The following is an 18,587-nucleotide window of genomic DNA, read 5'->3' as shown; positions in this document are numbered from 1 at the left end:
AGCCCCGATTTCACCTTAGGCCTCGGGGGACCTTCACACCCATTTGATCGTTGTGGAAAAGATTTTTTTATTTTGTTTCTGAATAACTGATTAAAAACTACAAGATTTTGCTTGCAGTTGCAGAGGCGATAGAGGAAGAGTTAAACAAAATGACCATCTGCCTTGGCTAGGGAGGAGGCAGTTGCCACCAGTCGACTAGGACCTGTTGCTTGGCAGAGGCCCATGGCTTTGGGTGGGAGCCTGTCTAGGGCTGGGCTAGAAGGGGCGAAACACAGGACTGTAAGCTGCCGGGGGAGGAAGGCGTGGCTGCTTGCCTCCGTTGGCCACCCCTTGTGGGCAGTGAGCCGAGCTCAGGCCCGAGTCGGGAGGGGCGATCCCCACGGCAGCAGGCCAAGGCGGCCGGGGGTCAACCCCACCAGGCCTCAGCAGCCAGCCGCGCTGCTGGTGAAGTTGAGTTAAAACAGGAGGAGGCACAGGGCTTATGGCAGGCAGCTGGCGGGGAACCTACATTTGCTGGGTGGAATTTCCGTTCCATGTGTTGTTTTCATCCTCGCCGTCGTCCTGCGTCCTCAGCCTGTAGACCTTTCCCTCCTTCTTGAAGTCCTCCCCGTGCTTGTCCGGCACTCGCCTGCGCACCGCTTCCCTGGGAGGGCCGAGAGGCAAGACTTGGGTCACCACCAGGCAGGAGCAGCCACAGCTGTTTCGGGCCCGTCCCTGCTTGCCCTCCTTCCTCCCTGACCCCTTGCTCCCCGGGGCCAGCGGAAGATCGGGGCTGCTGGCCAAATCCCTCGGCCCTTGATTCTCGGGGTGCTCGGCCCGAGAACCTGGCCGAGACACTTTCCAGAGGCCACTGCGCCCACCCCTGCTCCAGATGGTGCCCAGTCGGCAGCAACTGGGGAAAGGTGAGGCTGGCGTCTCCCGCTGTCCGGCAGGGAGAGAGCTGGAAGCCCCCGGGGCTGGGTACCTGGGGTCTGAGCCGCTGGCCACGGCAGGGGTTGATGGTGCCGCCATCTGGGGTGCCGGTCTGGCCGCGGCCTGGGCAGGGGGAGGACTGGCAAAGAGAAAGTTGCTGATGATCCGCCACACCGCGATGAGTGGGTAGAGTATTGTCCCCAGGAACGCCCACAGGTCTCCTCCCGAGGATGTGGAGGCAGCTACAGCAGTCCTCCCGGCCTGAAAACAAGCAAACCGGGCAGGGAGGTTGGAGGGAGTCTACGACAACGCCGACGTCGGCCTGTCTCGCTCTCTTCGCCGGAGGACCTGCGGCCGGAAGAGTGAGGCAGCCCACTGTGCCTGCAAGGCCAACCCCTGCAGCCACTGACGGGGGGCTCACAAGGGCTCTGATTCCCAGCAGTTCCCAAGTTTCCACCACGAAGGCGGAGGGCCCTGCAACAGAGTGAGATGAAACTTGAAGTCTTTTGTAGAAGCCGCCCACATAAGCGCGAGCGCTGTCTCGGAGTCGGCCTCTTTCCGGGCTACGGCGGCAGACCGCTGCTTTGACAACGTGCAACGAGAAGACTTAAACCCTCATCCAGGACTGCCAGGGCCCTAACCAGCCAGCATGTCTACTCTGCCACTCCAGGCCAGGCGGCAGGACGATGAATGGACCTCTGGGCTCAGGTGAGGGCTTGGGGTCGTCTGGCTTTCACCACCTGCCCAGGTCAAGCCACCGCCCCAGCTCTGAACAGTCCCCACAGGCTAACGGTTGGCTTACCGGCACCAGCACCACAGAAGCACTCGGAGCCAGCTCCAGGTCTGAAAGGTTCCTCCCATAATCCTCCTGGGTGAACTCCCTCCGCGGGAACACTGTGGCCAGTGAGAAGTTGCCGTAAGTGGTGCCCACCGCCTGCAACGCAAGCGCAGCTGTCAGGCTGCGGGCCGGTCGGTCCTCAGGAGCCACAGGGACCCGAACCGGGAGTCCCTGGGCCACCGAGCCCGGAAGACATGTTGCCCCAGTGATGCTGAGGTGCTCACAGGTTTTGCTGGGCACCACCCACCCAGATATGACAGCCTCCTCCACCTCCCCCAACCAAATGCTGAATCGCAGAGTCCTGGTGCTGGACTCACTGGACGTTGCCGTACCTGGGCGGCAAACTGCCGTACGTCTTCGAGAGGTACCGTGGCGGGGAACTGGTTAGTGAAGGAAGACCCATCAGGAAGGCGGAACTGAATCCTCGCGACAGTGCTGAGGAAGAACGTTCGGGACGGTCAGTGCATGCATCGTCCCCTGAGGAGCCATGGGGTGGCTGGGTGCTGAAGGAAACGGGACTTGGCAGCAAGACAGCTGTGGCATCTGCGTGGCCGGTACACTGAGCCCCAACCCCCAGTGACCAACAGACAGGGCAACGGCTGGTGCGCCCCTGCTCAGTCCTTTCTGCCCATGGTCACTGGGGAGCGGGGGAAATGCTGGGCCCTCAACCGTCTCCCCAGTCATCCTCCCGGCCTGGGTCCGGTGAGATTCAACTTGGAGTGGGGGACAGAGGGCACGACAAAGCCATCTGGAGAGAAGCTGAACTCTTAGAAGTCGCCTCAGCCCTCTTAGGAACCGGGGCTCGGCCACTACCGCGTCAACCCCTAAGGTGAGCCTTGTATACTCTGGTCATGAGCTGCACCTATGCTGTGTGGGTGGGGACCGGGGAATGGGGTCTGCAGGGTCTCCTAGGGCCAGATGCAGATGGCCGACCCAGATTGCTGCCCTTCAGCGGGACCCTCTCTGTGCGTCCAGCTCGGGGCCAGCTCAGTGAGTGTGCTCCTCGTTGACCGAGGCCTCTGCATTTCCTCCGCCAACAGGCTCGGCTGCATCACGGCCAGACCAAGCCCCATCCACTGCTCCTTCTGCCCTACCCACGGCCCCCAACCAACTCAGACGTTTCTGTGTCGGGTGGACTTACCTTCGCTCCCGTGGTCGCGGCTCTTTCTTAGCTTCCATCTCGGCCTGTCGGGCCTGAAGAGCAGCGGCTTTGGCAGCTTCTGCTTCTTCCCTCGTCTTGGCGAAGCGAGCTGCTCTCTCAGCGCGATCCTTCACAAGGGTGAAAGGCAGTTACCCTCCTTGACAGGGCTTTCCTCTTCTCCTCCCCGCAGTTCCTGACTGCCAGGAAATATGGCCCACTGCGTCCTGGGCCCTTCACTTTTGCCAGCATCTACCTGTCCAACAGGCTGCCTGGCCACGATCGGCAGGGCTGAGTCTCTGTCCCAAGGCCACTGCGGGACCGGTCTATTGCTTGGCCGCCACAGCACCGCTACAAGTGGCTTTTTGTCTCTGGATAACTTCTGCAGCGTGTGGGCTGGGAGTCAGAAGATCTGGGTTCTAGTCACATTTCTGCTACTGATGATAATGGCGGTGTTTGTTAAATGCTTACTATGTGCCAAGCACTAAACTAAGAACTGGGGTGGACAGAGACTCTGTCCCATACAGGGTTCACAGGCTAAGGGAGAGGGAGAACAGGTTCTGAATCTCCAACTTACAGATGAAGAAACTGAGGCCCAGAGAAGTGACTTGCCCAAGATCTCACAGCAGGCTGGTGGCAGAGTCAGGATCAGAACCCAGACCTCTGGCTCCGAGCCCTGTGCTCTTTCCACTAGACTACACTGTTATGTGACCTCTCTGGGCCTCAGGTCCCCCTGCTCATCTCCCTCTCCGACTGTGAGTTCCAGGGAGGACACAGTCTCCGCTCTGATTTTCCTGTAGGTGATTAATAAATACCCTTCTTATTCGTAAACGCCTTGGAAAAAAAAATCACTCTACCCCAAATTGAAAATTCCTTGTTCAGGTAACATGTACAGTTCTCTGTCCAGTTTCTAATGGAAAAAATAATTGGAAATCTCACAAGCCAAACTAATGATTTTTATCTGCACCATTTCCCAGGAATGATCTCTACTGGGCAGCCCTGGACCTCACTTGAGTCCCGTCTCTAACCCGTTGCTCACACCGTTGCCGGCAGCATCGAGCTTCCTCCTCACTGTATTCTGCCAATCAATCGTATTTACTAAGCACTTACAGTGTGCAGAGTACTGTACAAAGCACTTATGAGAGTACAATCCAACAGAGTTGGTAGGCACAGGAAGCCTAGTCTACAGAAGCTTAAAGACTAGAGGCTGGCCTCCCACCTCACCTCCTTCCGGAGGCCTCTGCCGATCCATCCACCTTCCCGGATCTTTTGCTTTTCCCATTTGCGTCTCTGATTTTATAGTCCATAAGAGTCTGCTCGTCTCCCCGCTCATTGGATCGTAAGCTCTTCGAGGGCAGGGCCTAGGCCTTTTTCCTCTCGTGTGATCCGTAGGGGTGCTCTGTGCCCACTAGGCTCTCAGTCAATGCCAATTTTGAAGGCAATGACAGAAGTGGACCCAGGGGGCACGGAGAGTAGAACCGGCCATTCGCACGGGGGAAACTCACCATTGCAATCTGTCGCTTTATGCGCTCCCTTGCTGCCTTGTCCTCTGCCTTCTCTCGGCTCCTCTCTTCCAACAGTCTCTTGGTCAACTCCTCCTCTTGCTTTCTCTTGTAGTCTAACATTTCTTTCCCTGTCTTCCTTCGATCAATTTCCTTCTGGATCTCCTTCTGAATACAGAGAAAGGACATTTCAAGAACCCTGGGCACAACATCAACGCGTTTGGTGGAAGGACAGCGATAGGTAGGTGGCTGGGATTTCGGCCCCGGGCCCTGGCTTGAGCCCAGTTTATGTCAAAATGTGAGGAAGAGGTCACCTGGTTGGGGACAGCCTCGCTGAAGGCCTGCTGGCAGTGGTTTCTGGCTGGAGGGCACCACCATCTCCAAGCTCAAGGGGCGACGACACAAAAGTTGCCCATGGTGCCTGAAGTCAGTCAGTCGATTATATTTATTGAGCACTTACTGTACACTGAGCGCTTGGGAAAGTACGATATAACAAACGAGCTTATAGTCTAGAGGAAGGCAGCTGACCTTTGTCACCATGCCAGGTGCGCAAGGGGGGCATAAACAGGGGGAAGGAAAGCAAAATATCTAAAACTTTTATTACATCCTAAACTAAACTCACCTGTCCCCCAAACCTCGCCTGTTCCTAGCAGCTCACTGAGGGGGCAGGGATCTGATCTTTGGCTACCCCTGTGAGTTCCCCCAGCTTCTGGAACACTGCTCTACACTCAGTAGGAATTCAATCGATTCTACTGACACTGAAAAGTCATCTTGCCCAGTTTCAGTGTCCACAGCATTGAGTGAACCCTCACCTTGTGAAGAGCACTGTACTGGGAGCTGGAAATGCAATTCTAAGAACAGAGAAAGGGGCGGCAGAGACAGAGGAAGGGCTGCCAGAACTATCCCAACCCTTGTGTTTTCAAAGGGCTTGGGGACTCTTTGTCCATTTTAGGGGGAAGGAGAGAAAGGGGAGGCATGCGCTCACGGTGAATCAGACCAGAAGCTGAGGAGAACCCAAAGGCACAATCCTGCTGCTGTGCCGTGGGAGACCCCCCACCTGCTCCCCGGCACCACCCCAGGGTGACAAGCTCTATAGATGGAAGAGAAGAACAGATACAGGAAGGAAATGGGCACAGTACCCATCTGCCACCCTGGGGCAAGCCACGTGTGAAGCAGGTGCTCGCACACCTCCAGCAAAAGGCCACCCAAGGAGAGGCACTGAGCTATCAACTTCACCTGTTCTTCCTCTTTCCTCTTCTCTTCTCGTCTTTCTTCGAGTTTCTTGGTTATTCTGCATTAAAGAAACTATTATTAAGGGAGGTAGAGTGCAGGACATAAAATGCATCTGAGAAGATAACATTCAACTCAAAAAGGGCAAGGGGCACAGTGCCGAGAAAGCTTGGATGCCGTGGCAACACGTCACCTAGGGATCTGGAGGCCCCGGAACACTACCGATCCAGACTGGTCCCACCAGATCTCTGGTCTGACCCATCAACAATGGGTTTGGCATCAATGCTCGGTAGAGGTCACACCAATTTGAGTTTGTTCTCAGAGTTCTGATTTACATGGGTCACAGACTTTCCAGGAACGGAGAAGAAGGGAACCTCTGGACAGGCGGCCAAAAGGGCAACATAAACCTGATCCCTGGATTTAGGGCTGCTTAGCGCTAAAATTACTGGCATGAGGCTCACACTCTAGCTCTCTAAACCTCAAATTAGGAAACAGTAATCAATCACATTTATTTATTTATTTTTAATGGTACTTATCAAGCACTTTCTACTATGTGCCTAGCACTATACTAAGCTAATCAGGTTGGATCCAGCCCATTTCCCTTGTGGGGCTCACAGTCTTAATCCCCTTTTACAGATGAGGAATCTGAGGCACAGAGAAGTTAGGTGAGTTGCTTCGGGTCACACAGAGAAGTTAGGTGAGTTGCTTCAGGTCACACTTATTGAGCGCTTACTATGTGCAGAGCAATCTACTAAGTGCTTGGGGGACTATAATACAGAGTTGGGAATACACATTCCCTGCCCACATTTTTATTAAGACATCTCCACTTTATAATCTTCCATAGAATAGCAAAAGGAAATTGTTTTTTTACATTTAATACCACACAGGCCAATTGCTACAAGCACCCCTTTACAGAGTTCTGTGATGTGCCAAGCATCTAAGGGTAAGACAGACAGACTCCTCTAAGGGGATTCTGGCTTCAGCGTGAAGGCCCCATCGCCCACTCAGGGTGTGTGTTCCTGCCTGACTCCCATCCTCAGCACCAACAGCATTTGTGCTTGGGAGAGCACTACAGTACATAAATCACCAGGCAAAAGACACGACAGAAGCCTTCTGCAGGCCCCAGCTAATCTCTGACACATCAGGGATTAGAAGCAGCATGGCCTAGTGGATACAGCACAAGCCTGGGAGTCAGAAGCACCTGGATTCTAGTCCTGGCTCTGCCACTTGTCTGCTGTGTGACCTTGGGCAAGTCACTTCACTTCTCTGTGCCTCAGTTCCCTCATCTGTAAAATGGGGATTAAGACTTTGAGCCCCATGTGGGGCAGGGGCTGTGTCCAACCTGAATGCCTTGTCTCTACCCCAGCGCTTAGAACAGTGCCTGGCATACAATAAGCATTTAATACCATAAAAATATTTTTAAAAAACTTCAAAAAGAGGGGCGAGCAGTACATCTGGGGAGCACTGGGAGGCTGGCCAACTGCCCCAGATCAGAGGCTGTGGGTTGTGATCCACGGGCCAGGGTACATCACTCCCTTGAGCTCCTGTTGGGGCAATGCAAGCCATCCCCAAGGCCCAAGTTCCCACCGCACAGAGGTGCTCCCTCAGAGATTAAACCGCATCAAGCGACAGGAACGTGAGTCCGGCTTAGGGATGGTTCAAAAGGGCAAACCTTTCCACTTTATCTGTGAGGTCATCTGCGGGCGGGCGTCCCATACCACTTTCCTGGGACTGGATGTGAGCTTCCTGAGATGGGCTGGCGGGGCCTGAGGTGTCTCCACCTGGAATGGTCAGAAAGACACAAGGGAGAGTGAGTTAGGGCAGGGGCTACGAATCCATTCTACTGACTCTTTGGAGGGTCCTGAGGGGTTGGAGTTGCGGTCGCTCATCCAACCTGTCTCTCAACTCTCTTGTTTCTTCCTCTCCTGCATCTCTCCTTGCTGTCCTAAGATTTCAAACTCAGATGCACATTCTTGGGCTCCATAATTTAGGGGTGTGATGGAAGCCAGCAAGGGCCACTTGGAGGAATGCAGGGCCAAAGGGCCTTCCTCTTCCTCTGCACGCCCCCTACATTCACACACCAAAAGGCCAGTTTGAATCGAGAGATGACACTACACTGTAAACTCGTGGGCAGGGAATGTATCCTGTTTATGTTGTACTGCACTAGCCCAAGTGCTTAGTACAGTGCTCTGCAAACAGTAAGCACTCAATAAATATGACAATGAATGAACGACTACATACAATTGACTGACTGACTGGATCAGCTTGCCCAGAGGCTCTGGTCGAACCCAGAGTGGTCATGTCCCTGCCCCAGCCCAGAAGAATCCCTAGAGGCCTGTTTAGTTTTAGGTCACTCTAGGGAGGCTCAGACTGAAGCCCCACAGCAAGATGACATGGCATCAAACTCCCTAGGATGACCTCAGATTGGATTGAGGAGGGAAAACATGAAGTAAAATGTGGATGGGGAGAGGTTCTGGTCTCCTGAACCCTCAATATCCGGACCCATACCCCTGAACACAGGGGTAAGGGGCTGGGGCGCTTTATGGCCAGCGGTGGGGCGGGGAGAAGCGCAGGCAGGAGGGAGAGGTCACTGGCTCTCATGAGGCCCACTGCCGGGTACCTCAATGCTGCGTCCCCAGGTTTTGTCCCACCTCACTTCTCCTCAGCCCTCCCATTTACTGCCACTCTACCCACAGGATACTTGACTGGCAGCCAGGGACACTGGTTGATGCCAGAGCAAGATCAGCACACCTGCTGACTTTTAGGAAGCTGGCTCAAAGCTCTGACCCTGACGCAGACCTTCAGGCTTGGCAAGCGGGGGGGAATCAGAGAGGTGGAGGCACATGCACTTGGCTAAGACCTCAAGACCCCTGCTGCACAGCTGTATTAAAAATGCCCCAAAGTGGCTCCATTCACCAAGTCAGAACTGACTGGAGAGTGGGATGCGACCTCAATCCTGACACCGGGGCTGCTAAAACTTACTGAGAGAGACCTCCTGTTTGATAGTGATAGATGTGGAGGGCTCACAGTGCTCTTCAGACAGGGCTTGCGGGCTTTCCTTCACGCCGGTGGGTCCGTCAGAAGAACGCGGGGATGACACAGAGTCTGGCGGTTGGCCGTCAGCTGCAAATGTCGCATCGTTCTTTAGTCTGTGCATCTGGAGGGAGACAGATGAGCAGACACGAGATGGAAATGTAAAGTGCCTCACTTCCAGCTTACGAACTGGGGCTGACACCAGGCCTAGGTCACCTCAGCAGGGTGGGGGGGCGAAGAAGGCAAGGGCCCTTTCACGTAACAAACTGCAATAAGCAGTCGAAGCCGAGGTAGGCAGCTCTGAAACAGGACAGTTAGGGGGAGGGAAATGCATTCCAGACTCCATCATTCTCTCTTCATCATTCTTGAAACTGAACACAGCACAGTTACGCATTCATCCCTTGTCCCAGAGAAGAATGACTCGGAGGACCAAAAGCTGAGGTGGCCCAGGGTCTTGGGGTTTGCTGGAGTGGGAAGGAGTCTTGCGCGGGGACTCAGGCTCACCAAACCCATTGAGTTCAGGAGTGGGAAAAACGAGGTGTGGCCACCTGTTGTTTTACAACACCTTGAGGGGGTTTTCAAAACCACGTCAGCACTGGGGACAGAGTTGGCCCCTCTGACCAGGAGAGGCAAGAGGCACATTGTCAGGTGCTCAGTTGGTGTTAACAATCACCTGGAGACAAGTTCAGTGGGAGGAAGCAGGTTTGTAAGAGCCAGCGTGCCCCAGCCATCACCCAAATGGTGGTTCAGAGCCCCCAAGCTCTGTTGCCAGTGCCAGACTTCCTTGAATAGTCCTCACTTCTCCCCTCCTCCTTGCATCCCTTCTCTCTTTTCCTCTTCTCCCGCTACTTCAATCCAGTTCAGGTCTGAAAGCTGCTGGTCCTGGGGCTATCCTGGCAGGAAACAACTCGGATGGGATGAGGCTTGCTGCCTCTGAAATATGAGACTGTGAAGGCTTTAATGGCTCTGGCTGGCTGGCTGAGAAACACATGTGGCTTTCAACCCCCCCTGGCTTTGGCAGACGGAAGGATGAACAAGTGCAGGCCATGGTGTTTTCTGGTTTCTGGTGTCTCACCTGTGTGACTTTGTGAATTCTGCTAATAAGCTCCTCCGCTGTGACGCTCCCAGCTATCACTTCCAATGGGATCCCACTGTCTCCTATGAAGAAACTGGATGGCACACAGACTACAGGATCTGTTCTCCAGAGTAAAGGCAAACAGCTTGGGTTGGGACGCGGGGGACGATTTCAGGAACCTGGCTGCGCACCCGGAGGTCCGGCCAGCTGCCTGGCCGGAGAAGAAGGCCCTGACTGAGCCTGCCAATTGGCTCGTGTGGACTCTCCTGCTCCTGGCAACAGACCACCCACTCAATCTGGAGTCTTAATGCCCACGGGCTGCACAAAAGCTACGCTTTTCCCTTCCGCCCAGCCCTCTGGCCTCCTCACTCACTGCTCTCCTTTGCAGGCCCATCCTGCTTGCTCTTCTAAAACCCCAGCTGGGCTCCCTGGGCTCCCACAGTGTGCGGCGGGGTGGTGAAGAATCCATTTTGCTCTCTCCTGCAGGACTTGGTCACAGAGGCGCTAGATGGAACGGAGCTATGTTCGCTCTAACTGCTTCTGATCGTTGTCACGAACAGGGCTGGGTGGGAAAGCCCATCCCTGTTGGCCAAACACACACCAACTGCATCTCTCTCCTCACAAAGGATACAGATTTGGGAGAACTGTAGACACGCTTCACTGCAAGACAAAACCGAAGAGGCAGGCGTTATTGCAAATGTTCCCCAAGAGCGAAAGCGTTAATGGGTGCATGCTACTGAGACTCGGAAGTCCCCACTCCAAACCCCTGATCCCTCCACATGAGCCAATTCATGGGGAGTACAGAGAGGCAGCTCCTACAGCAAGAGTTTGGCCTGGGGACTTGGTATTACTTTCACATGAATGGGGCCCTCCCCTGCCCTCCCTCCAACCGATGGCTAAGTCTGGTGGCCAGTCCTGAATTGCTCTTGGCTCGGGGTCCTGACCCACACCCAGTAGCAGACAGGACAGAGCAGAAGCCAAAGCCTCAGGCTTAATCCTGATTTCAGTAGGGAAAGGAACTGGCTGCTAGATTACGACAGAAGACTTTGGAGCCTTTAACAAGAGAACTCCCCGCCCCAGCCCCACTGGAAAGCTCAGTGCCTTGGGCCTCTGTGTCGGGAGGAGAGAGAAACTCTTCCATGGCAGCGTTGTGGAAGACATCAGAGACTGAACATCAGTAGGGGTTAGCCTAAGAAGGGGCACTAGGGAATGTTAGACAGTTTTGGCTACAGCCCCACCATCATCATGAGAAGCAGCGTGGCCTTTTGGAAAGAGCCCGGCCCTGAGAATTGGAGTCAGAGGACTGGGGTTCTAGTCCCGGCTCTGCCACCTGTTTGCTGTGTAACCTTGGGCAAGTCACTTAACTTCTCTGTGCCTCAGATTCATCATTTATAAAATGGGGATTCAGACGGTGAGTCCCGTGCAGGACACGGACTGTGTCCAATCCGATTATTTTCTACCCCAGCGGTCAGTATAGTACCTGGCACATAGTAAGGGCTTAACAAATACCATAAAATAAAAGAGGGTGTGTAAATTTAGAAGGTGGTCAGTTTAATCTCCAGTACCCTCTATAATAAGATCATAGTTCTTGTTTTTTATTCTCCAAATTTTATTATTCTAGCATTTCCATTTGGGAATATTTAGGGCTGGACGCAATCGGACAGATGCAAAAATGAAGAACTAATCCAGCACACCCAATATGGAGTGCTTTTCCAGGGTCCTGGGAACCTCTGTCCATGCCTAACCCCCTCTCGTGTTTAGGCTCCTTCCTCCTGATTTCGCCTCTCCGCCCCCACCCCTACCCCTCCTCTGGTCTTTATCTCACCTCTCTGCCCCCACCCCCGCCGACCTCTAGGCTCTATCATCTCACCTCTCCATTCTGAAAGAGAGTGGCCCGTTTTAGCACGGATACCCTTCCAAAATTATTCACTTTGGCAAAAACTGCCCAGTTTGGAGCTTCCCCTCGGTGAACAGGCCTCTTTCCAAGAAAGAAAGGACCAACTGATGAGACCTGGGCTGGTAGCTGTCGAATTCTGAGGTGAGACCCCTGCCTTACACCCAGGACATAAAGGTTTTTTTGCAGGCGAGGAATCTGCAGGCCTAAATGTCAAGATCCGTCACGGGGAGAGAGTCTGAAGTTAACGGGCATCCTGGATGCTGGGGAGGCCGCACTGACCCCCGCACTCCCAAAGCATGTGACACCACTCCCAGCCTTCCAGTGGGTGCCTTTCAATACCGAAGTGACTGTGATGGGGAGGGGGAGAGACGGTCAACATTACAGAAGGGAAATCATTCTGTGCCCGCTCTAAAGTCTGCATCCCCTCATAGGGCATTACTGCCAGAAAACCTGGGCCAAATCCAAGAAGCAAATGCAGCGAAGCAGCGTGGCTTAGTGGAAAGAGCAGGGGTTTGGGGATCAGAGGACGCCGTTCCTAATCCCGGCTCCGCCACTTATCTGCTGTGTGACCTTGGGCAAGCCACTTCACTTCTCTTTGCCTCAGTTACCTCATCTGTAAAATGTGGATTAAGACTGTGAGCTCACATGGGACAACGTGATTACCTTGTATCTCCCCCAGTGCTTAGAACAGTGCTTGGCATATAGTAAGTGCTTAACAAATACCATTATTAATATTATTATTAATAATATGAAATGTATCAAATGGGATCAAACCTTTGGGTATCAATTTTAATAGCAATAAAACTGTCTGCAGATGCTTCGGCCACCTTCTCATCTTCCCACCTTGCAGCCATCTGGACGGACTGCTCATCATCACCTGTGAAAGAAATGGAGGTTCTTACCACACAACTGAGCACCACACCCGGCAAGCTGCTTAGAAATAGGGCCCTGCTTCGGAAAGCCAGAATTCACAGTAACCTCCGTGGTGGACTTTCTACCCCAACTTCAATGATGAATGGGTACTTGATAGAACACATGCAGATTTTTTGCTGAAGCACTGGTAAACCCACTATATAGTAAACAGTTATTTTCCCTTAAGATTTATTCTCGAGGCAGAAATTAGGACCCAAATCACAGTAACTCAATGCCTCTGTTGAGTTTTTCCCAGAAAAAAACATGCCTTTGGTGTACGCACTATCTACTTTTGGAGAGCCTCAGTGGATTCCAGGCCACAGCCTGATTTCCCCTCAACCATTCATTCATTTAATGGTTTTTACCAAGTGTCTACTATGCGCGGCACACTGTACTAAATGCTGGGGAGGGTAAATTGGAAATCATGTTAATCACTTTGATACTCACCCCAGTTACACTCTACTACTTCCCATATTAGCCTGTATCTACCCCAGCACTTGGAACAGTGCTTGACACACAGTAAGCGCTTAACGAGTACCACCATTCTTCTTATTATTATTTGATCAGTAATCTATTTAAATTTCAGTCTCCCCGCTTACGCTACAAGCTCCTAGTGGGGAAAGATCGTGTCTACCAACTCCGATGTAGTTTCCTACGTCGTCGCTCAGGGCTTAGCATGCAGTCAGGGCTCAATAAATACCGCTGACTGACTGGTAGGTGGGGCGTTGCCCCACCCAGGATCCCGGAGCCCCAAAGTATGGCCCCAGGACTATCCTTTCCACCTGGACTCACTAGCTTCCCATTATGATGGCTCTCTATGATTTCCCTTTATCCCCTCTCCACAACCTGGCACCACATGATCCTTTCTAGCCTTCTGGGCCTTGAACGATGCCCAATTTACTCAGGCTCTGCTGCCAACAGCTTGCGAGGGTCTCTGAACCCCATTACCCACCTCTCATATCAGCCTCAGGTTGGAGTGTGCCCTGGCTACGAACCAGAAGCAGTGTGGCCTAGTGGACAGAGGATGGGCCTGAGAGTCAGAAAGATCTGGGTTTGAATCCTGCTCTGCCACTTGTCTGTTGTGTGACCTCGGGCAAATCACTTAACTTCTCTGTGCCTCAGTTACCTCATCTGTAAAATGGGCATTAAGACGGAGCAGCCCATGTGGAACATGGACTATGTTCAACCTGATCAGCATGTACCTACTCCAGTGCTTTAGTGCAATGCCTGGCACCAGGTGCTTAACAAATACCATTTAAAAAAACAAACAAACCCAAATCCCCAGCTGCCTCTACTCCCCATCTACCTGCCACTGCTGAAGTCATGCCTCTGCTCAAATGCTTAGTCCTGCTTTGCCTACCCACGTTTTTCCCCCCCTCTTCAAAATGCTGCTGAAAACCCATATCCTCCAGGAAGCCTTTCCAGATTACTGGGGACCAATTATTTTAGTTGCCCCAGGTATCCTCCTTACATAGATATTTTTATACTTTATTGCTTCATCCTTCCTGTAACGGTCTCCCCCGTTAAACTGTGTCGGTCTCCCCCGTTAAACTGTAGGTGTCTTGAGGGCAGGGATCATAAGGTCTACCAGCTCTACTGTATTATTCCAAGAAACTAATCCAATTCTCTGCGCACAGTAAGCGCTCAATAATGTTACTGAATGATATTTGAGGGGATGAGTGTTGACACTATTTTAGGGGAAAAAATAAAAAATGAAAAACTTTTATAACAACCAATTCAAGGTACCCAGGTGTACTTTTTCAACTGCAGCCTGTGCCCTACAAGTTGCCTGAGCAGAGTTTTCAGATGCAGAGTGCTTCTGTATAGCTGGGATGGCATAAAATGAGTTTTTCAGGACAGGCATCACTGAGGGAGCAAAGGAATGAATGACTTTTTAAGCTAAGGGGAAACAATAAAGTCTTTGGATGGCCCCCAATTCACCCCTCCATTACTTATCTCCCCATCAGATCTGGAGGTGCCACAATGGAACCTAATGCCGGCTTGGGGACTTGGTGACTTCTTTCAAAACTCTCAGTGCCTAGTACCGGGCTCTGGACAAAAGCAGCACAAGTTTTGGATGGAGGACAAGATTTTCTCCCTCTGATTCACCTGTTGCCACTACCCACTAACCACCTATATATTCTCTCCCAGAGCTTAGTAGAGTAAGCATTTATATACCACCACTACTACTATTCCTTGGTGACACAAGTCAGCTTTAAGGGGGTCCAGTCTGGGCACATGCTAGACCTAACAGCCCCTCTTTTATTTTTATGTATTTTTTCATGGCATTTATCAAGTGTTTACTATATGCTAAGTGCTGGGGTAGGTGCTCAGTTGGGGCATAACGGTCCCTGTTCCACATGGGGCTCACAATCTCTCATATCCCCCTTTTATAGATGAGGAGGGTTAAGTGACTTTTCCACGGTCACACGGTATGTCGGTGGTGGAGTTGGGACTCAGACTCAGGCCTCCAGACTCCCAGTCCTGTGTTCCTCCCTCTAAGTCATGCTGCCTCTGCCACTGTATACACAATATCCAGCAGAGCCGGTAACCACACCGTGAAGATTAAACTAGTAAATACACAGTACTTAGACTGAGAGCCCCATATGGGCCAAGGACTGTGTACAATCTGGTCTACCTCAGCACTTGGCGGGGGGCTAGGAATATAGTAAACGCTTAACAAACACCACAATTATTAGTATTATTCCACATGCTCCCAGCAGTCATTAAATTACTGAGTGCGTGATTGTGCAAAATCTCTCCAATGAAAGAACTACTACCTCTTCAAGGTAATTACTGAGGTTTTTCACTAGGGTTTCCTAGTACAGCCAGCTGATTTCACTACGCATTTTGGCTGGAAAGCGACACTGGAATTTGGGAACGTTCTTCCGGCGGTCCGCAGAAACAAGTTGCTGGGGTGTCGGAAGAAAACACCGTTGGACTCACGCGCCCGGCGTCGGACACTGGCTGAGTTCTTGAGCCAAATTTTCCCTGACGCAGGTTCTGTAAACGCACGGCCCCCGCGATCTAGGAGAACTGACTGTATTTATGCGGTTATTGCATCACCACGCTCTTCAACAACAGATCTCTCTAGGTTTCTTTTTTAAATTTAGGGATAATTGGGGGGCGGGTGAGGATTAACGAAAAGTACGGTGTCGGATTTTCCGATCTGGGCATCATCGAAATGACGACTTGGACCGTCAACGTTCCCACCAGCCCGAGCACGGTTCATGGGAAAACCGGTAAACCGCATTCCCGTGAAATGGATTGAGATGAGAGCAAGTAAACAGAAGCAGTTGGAAGTCCGGGGGCCATTTCATTTATAAAATGTTTTGCAATAGCACGAGCTTCTAACACCGTAGCCCCCTTCAGCTGTCACCATATCACTGCTACGATGACACTACGATTCCAACGAGTGTGGCGCCGACTATAAACTGCGGTTTAACTTCCCTTTTCCTACGGCAAACCTCTCACGTTCCTTCAGCTTGTTAAAGAGGATTGCAAAATAAAAAAAAAAAAAGTACGGCGGAAGACTCGGACGGCTTTAAGACTGCGGTCCCCGGCACACCGTTCAGACCCTAAATTAGGCCCGCGGCGCGGGCCCGTTCGGGCGGCCCCTCCGCTTTCTACAAGGCCGATCCTCCGTCCTCCCGGCCGGGAAGCAGGAGAAGGCGCAGAAATCCTTAGGCAGGCCTCGGGGCGGGCCCGGGGCCCAGGGCCCGGGGCCCGGATTTGGGCGGCAGGACGCTTAGGACGAAGCGGAGAAACCAGAAAGCGGACGGGGGCCAGGCCGTGGGCCGGTGGCGGGGGGCCCCGTGGCAGAGCCCCCGGGCGGTGCAGGCCCAGTTGCCCGGCCAGAGGCCTTGTTGCCCGGCCAGAAGCCTTGTTGCCCGGCCAGAGGCCTTCTCCTCCCCGCCGCCGAGCCCCCGCTGAAGCCCTCGGTCCGGTCCGGCCGGGGCCCCAGACGGGGCTTCCCGGTGACACAGCTGTTTCCCGAATCCTCCCGGGGTGACCCCCGGCCCACGTCCTCCCCCGGGCCTGGAATGCCCCCAATCCCTCTGCCCATCCGCCAAGCTCGCTCTCTTCCTCCCTTCAAGGCCCTACTGAGAGCTCACCTCCTCCAGGAGGCCTTCCCACACTGAGCCCCTTCCTTCCTGTCCCCCTCGTCCCCCTCTCCATCCCCCACCATCTTACCTCCTTCCCTTCCCCACAGCACCTGTATATATGTTTGTACGTATTTATTACTCTATTTATTTTACTTGTACATATCTATTCTATTTATTTTATTTTGTTAGTATGTTTGGTTTTGTTCTCCGTCTCCCCCTTTAGACTGTGAGCCCGCTGTTGGGTAGGGACTCCCCCTCGCCCCCCCTCTCCATCCCCCCCCATCTTACCTCCTTCCCTTCCCCACAGCACCTGTATATATGTTTGTACATATTTATTACTCTATTTATTTTACTTGTACCTATCTATTCTATTTATTTTATTTTGTTAGTGTGTTTGGTTTTGTTCTCCGTCTCCCCCTTTTAGACTGTGAGCCCGCTGTTGGGTAGGGACTCCCCCTCGTCCCCCTCTCCATCCCCCCCATCTTACCTCCTTCCCTTCCCCACAGCAGCTGTATAGAATGTTTGTACATATTTATTACTCTATTTATTTTACTTGTACCTATCTATTCTATTTATTTTATTAGTATGTTTGGTTTTGTTCTCCGTCTCCCCCTTTTAGACTGTGAGCCCGCTGTTGGGTAGGGACTCCCCCTCGTCCCCCTCTCCATCTTACCTCCTTCCCTTCCCCACAGCACCTGTATATATGTTTGTACATATTTATTACTCTATTTACTTATTTATTTTACTTGTACATATCTATTCTATTTATTTTATTTTGTCAGTATGTTTGGTTTTGTTCTCCGTCTCCCCCTTTTAGACTGTGAGCCCGCTGTTGGGTAGGGGACTGTCTCTAGATGTTGCCAACTTGTACATCCCAAGCGCTTAGTCCAGTGCTCTGCAGACAGTAAGCGCTCAATAAATACGATTGATGATGACGATGATGACTGTCTCTAGATGTTGCCAACTTGTACATCCCAAGCGCTTAGTCCAGTGCTCGGCACACAGTAAGCGCTCCATAAATACGATCGATGATGATGATGACCGTCTCTAGATGTTGCCAACTTGGACTTCCCAAGCGCTCAGTCCAGTGCTCTGCACACAGTAAGCGCTCAATAAATACGATTGATGATGATGATGATGATGATGTTGCCAACTTGTACTTCCCAAGCGCTTGGTACAGTGCTCTGCACTCCTCTCCTCCAGCAGGCCTTCCCAGACTGAGCCCCTTCCTTCCTCTCCCCCTCGTCCCCCTCTCCATCCCCCCACCTTACCTCCTTCCCCTCCCCACAGCACCTGTATATATGGATATATGGTTGCACATATTTATTACTCTATTTATTTATTTATTTTACTTGTACATATCTATCCTATTTATTTGATTTTGTCAGTACGTTTGGTTTTGTTCTCTGTCTCCCCCTTTTAGCCTGTGAGCCCACTGTTGGGTAGGGACCGTCTCTAGATGTTGCCAACTTGTACTTCCCAAGCGCTTAGTCCATAGTGAGCGCTCAATAAATACGATCGATGATGATGATGATGATGCACAAAGTAAGCGCTCAATAAATACGATTGACTGATTGATTGATTGAGCAGAGCAGGAGCAAGAAACTCCCACGGACGGACGGCCCCCCCCGGCCATATAGCCTGCCTCCGTCCCCCTGAAGTTTCCGTGCGCCCGGGGCGGTAGGGCGGCCTTACCCGAGGCGCCCGGGCACCCCGTCCCCCCGCCTCCTCCTCCTCCTCCTCCTCCTCCTCCTCACCTGCCACGAACACGACGAAGACCGCGCCGCTCCGCTTGGCCGCCGCAATGGCGGCCGGAATGGCGCCCTGGAACCACCGCATCGCCCCGTCCACCCGCCCTCCCGTCCGCCCGACTGACCGCCGGCCGCGCGCGCGCGCGCGCACGTCCACTCGGCGCGTTCCCCCGCGCTCGTCCTCCCTCTGCGT

At 52.7% G+C, this 18,587-nt stretch overlaps 1 protein-coding gene across 1 annotated transcript; it reads right to left on the bottom strand.

Moving 5' to 3' along the window:
- Positions 1-42: 42 nt before the first annotated feature.
- Positions 43-18,499, bottom strand: UBXN4 (UBX domain protein 4). Its single transcript, XM_038751470.1, has 13 exons — positions 18,401-18,499; positions 12,400-12,502; positions 10,360-10,388; positions 9,729-9,847; positions 8,603-8,777; positions 7,293-7,401; positions 5,627-5,681; positions 4,394-4,558; positions 2,892-3,019; positions 2,083-2,185; positions 1,715-1,846; positions 965-1,173; positions 43-643 (listed from the first exon to the last, which is right to left on the bottom strand). Exons 1-13 carry the CDS (start codon positions 18,480-18,482, stop codon positions 505-507), a joined length of 1,548 nt encoding a protein of 515 aa, XP_038607398.1. The 5' UTR covers positions 18,483-18,499; the 3' UTR covers positions 43-504.
- Between the last annotated feature and the right edge of the window lie 88 nt (positions 18,500-18,587).

The sequence above is a fragment of the Tachyglossus aculeatus genome, chromosome 9, assembly GCF_015852505.1.
Source record: "Tachyglossus aculeatus isolate mTacAcu1 chromosome 9, mTacAcu1.pri, whole genome shotgun sequence".
NCBI classification, from domain to species: domain Eukaryota; kingdom Metazoa; phylum Chordata; class Mammalia; order Monotremata; family Tachyglossidae; genus Tachyglossus; species Tachyglossus aculeatus.
The sequence above is the reverse complement of the archived record's forward strand: the minus strand, read 5'-3'. Positions and strand labels throughout refer to the sequence as shown.

What these genes read in the sequence shown, in the direction of transcription:
- UBXN4 (XM_038751470.1), bottom strand. Translation starts at nt 18,482, where the DNA reads ATGCGGTGGTTCCAGGGCGCCATTCCGGCCGCCATTGCGGCGGCCAAG. An exon ending in TACGGCAGTTTGCCGCCCAG is followed by an intron (nt 1,847 to 2,082) that starts GTACGGCAACGT and finishes CTTGCGTTGCAG; the next exon opens with GCGGTGGGCACCACTTACGG. An exon ending in GCCAGCGGCTCAGACCCCAG is followed by an intron (nt 644 to 964) that starts GTACCCAGCCCC and finishes CGGCCCTCCCAG; the next exon opens with GGAAGCGGTGCGCAGGCGAG.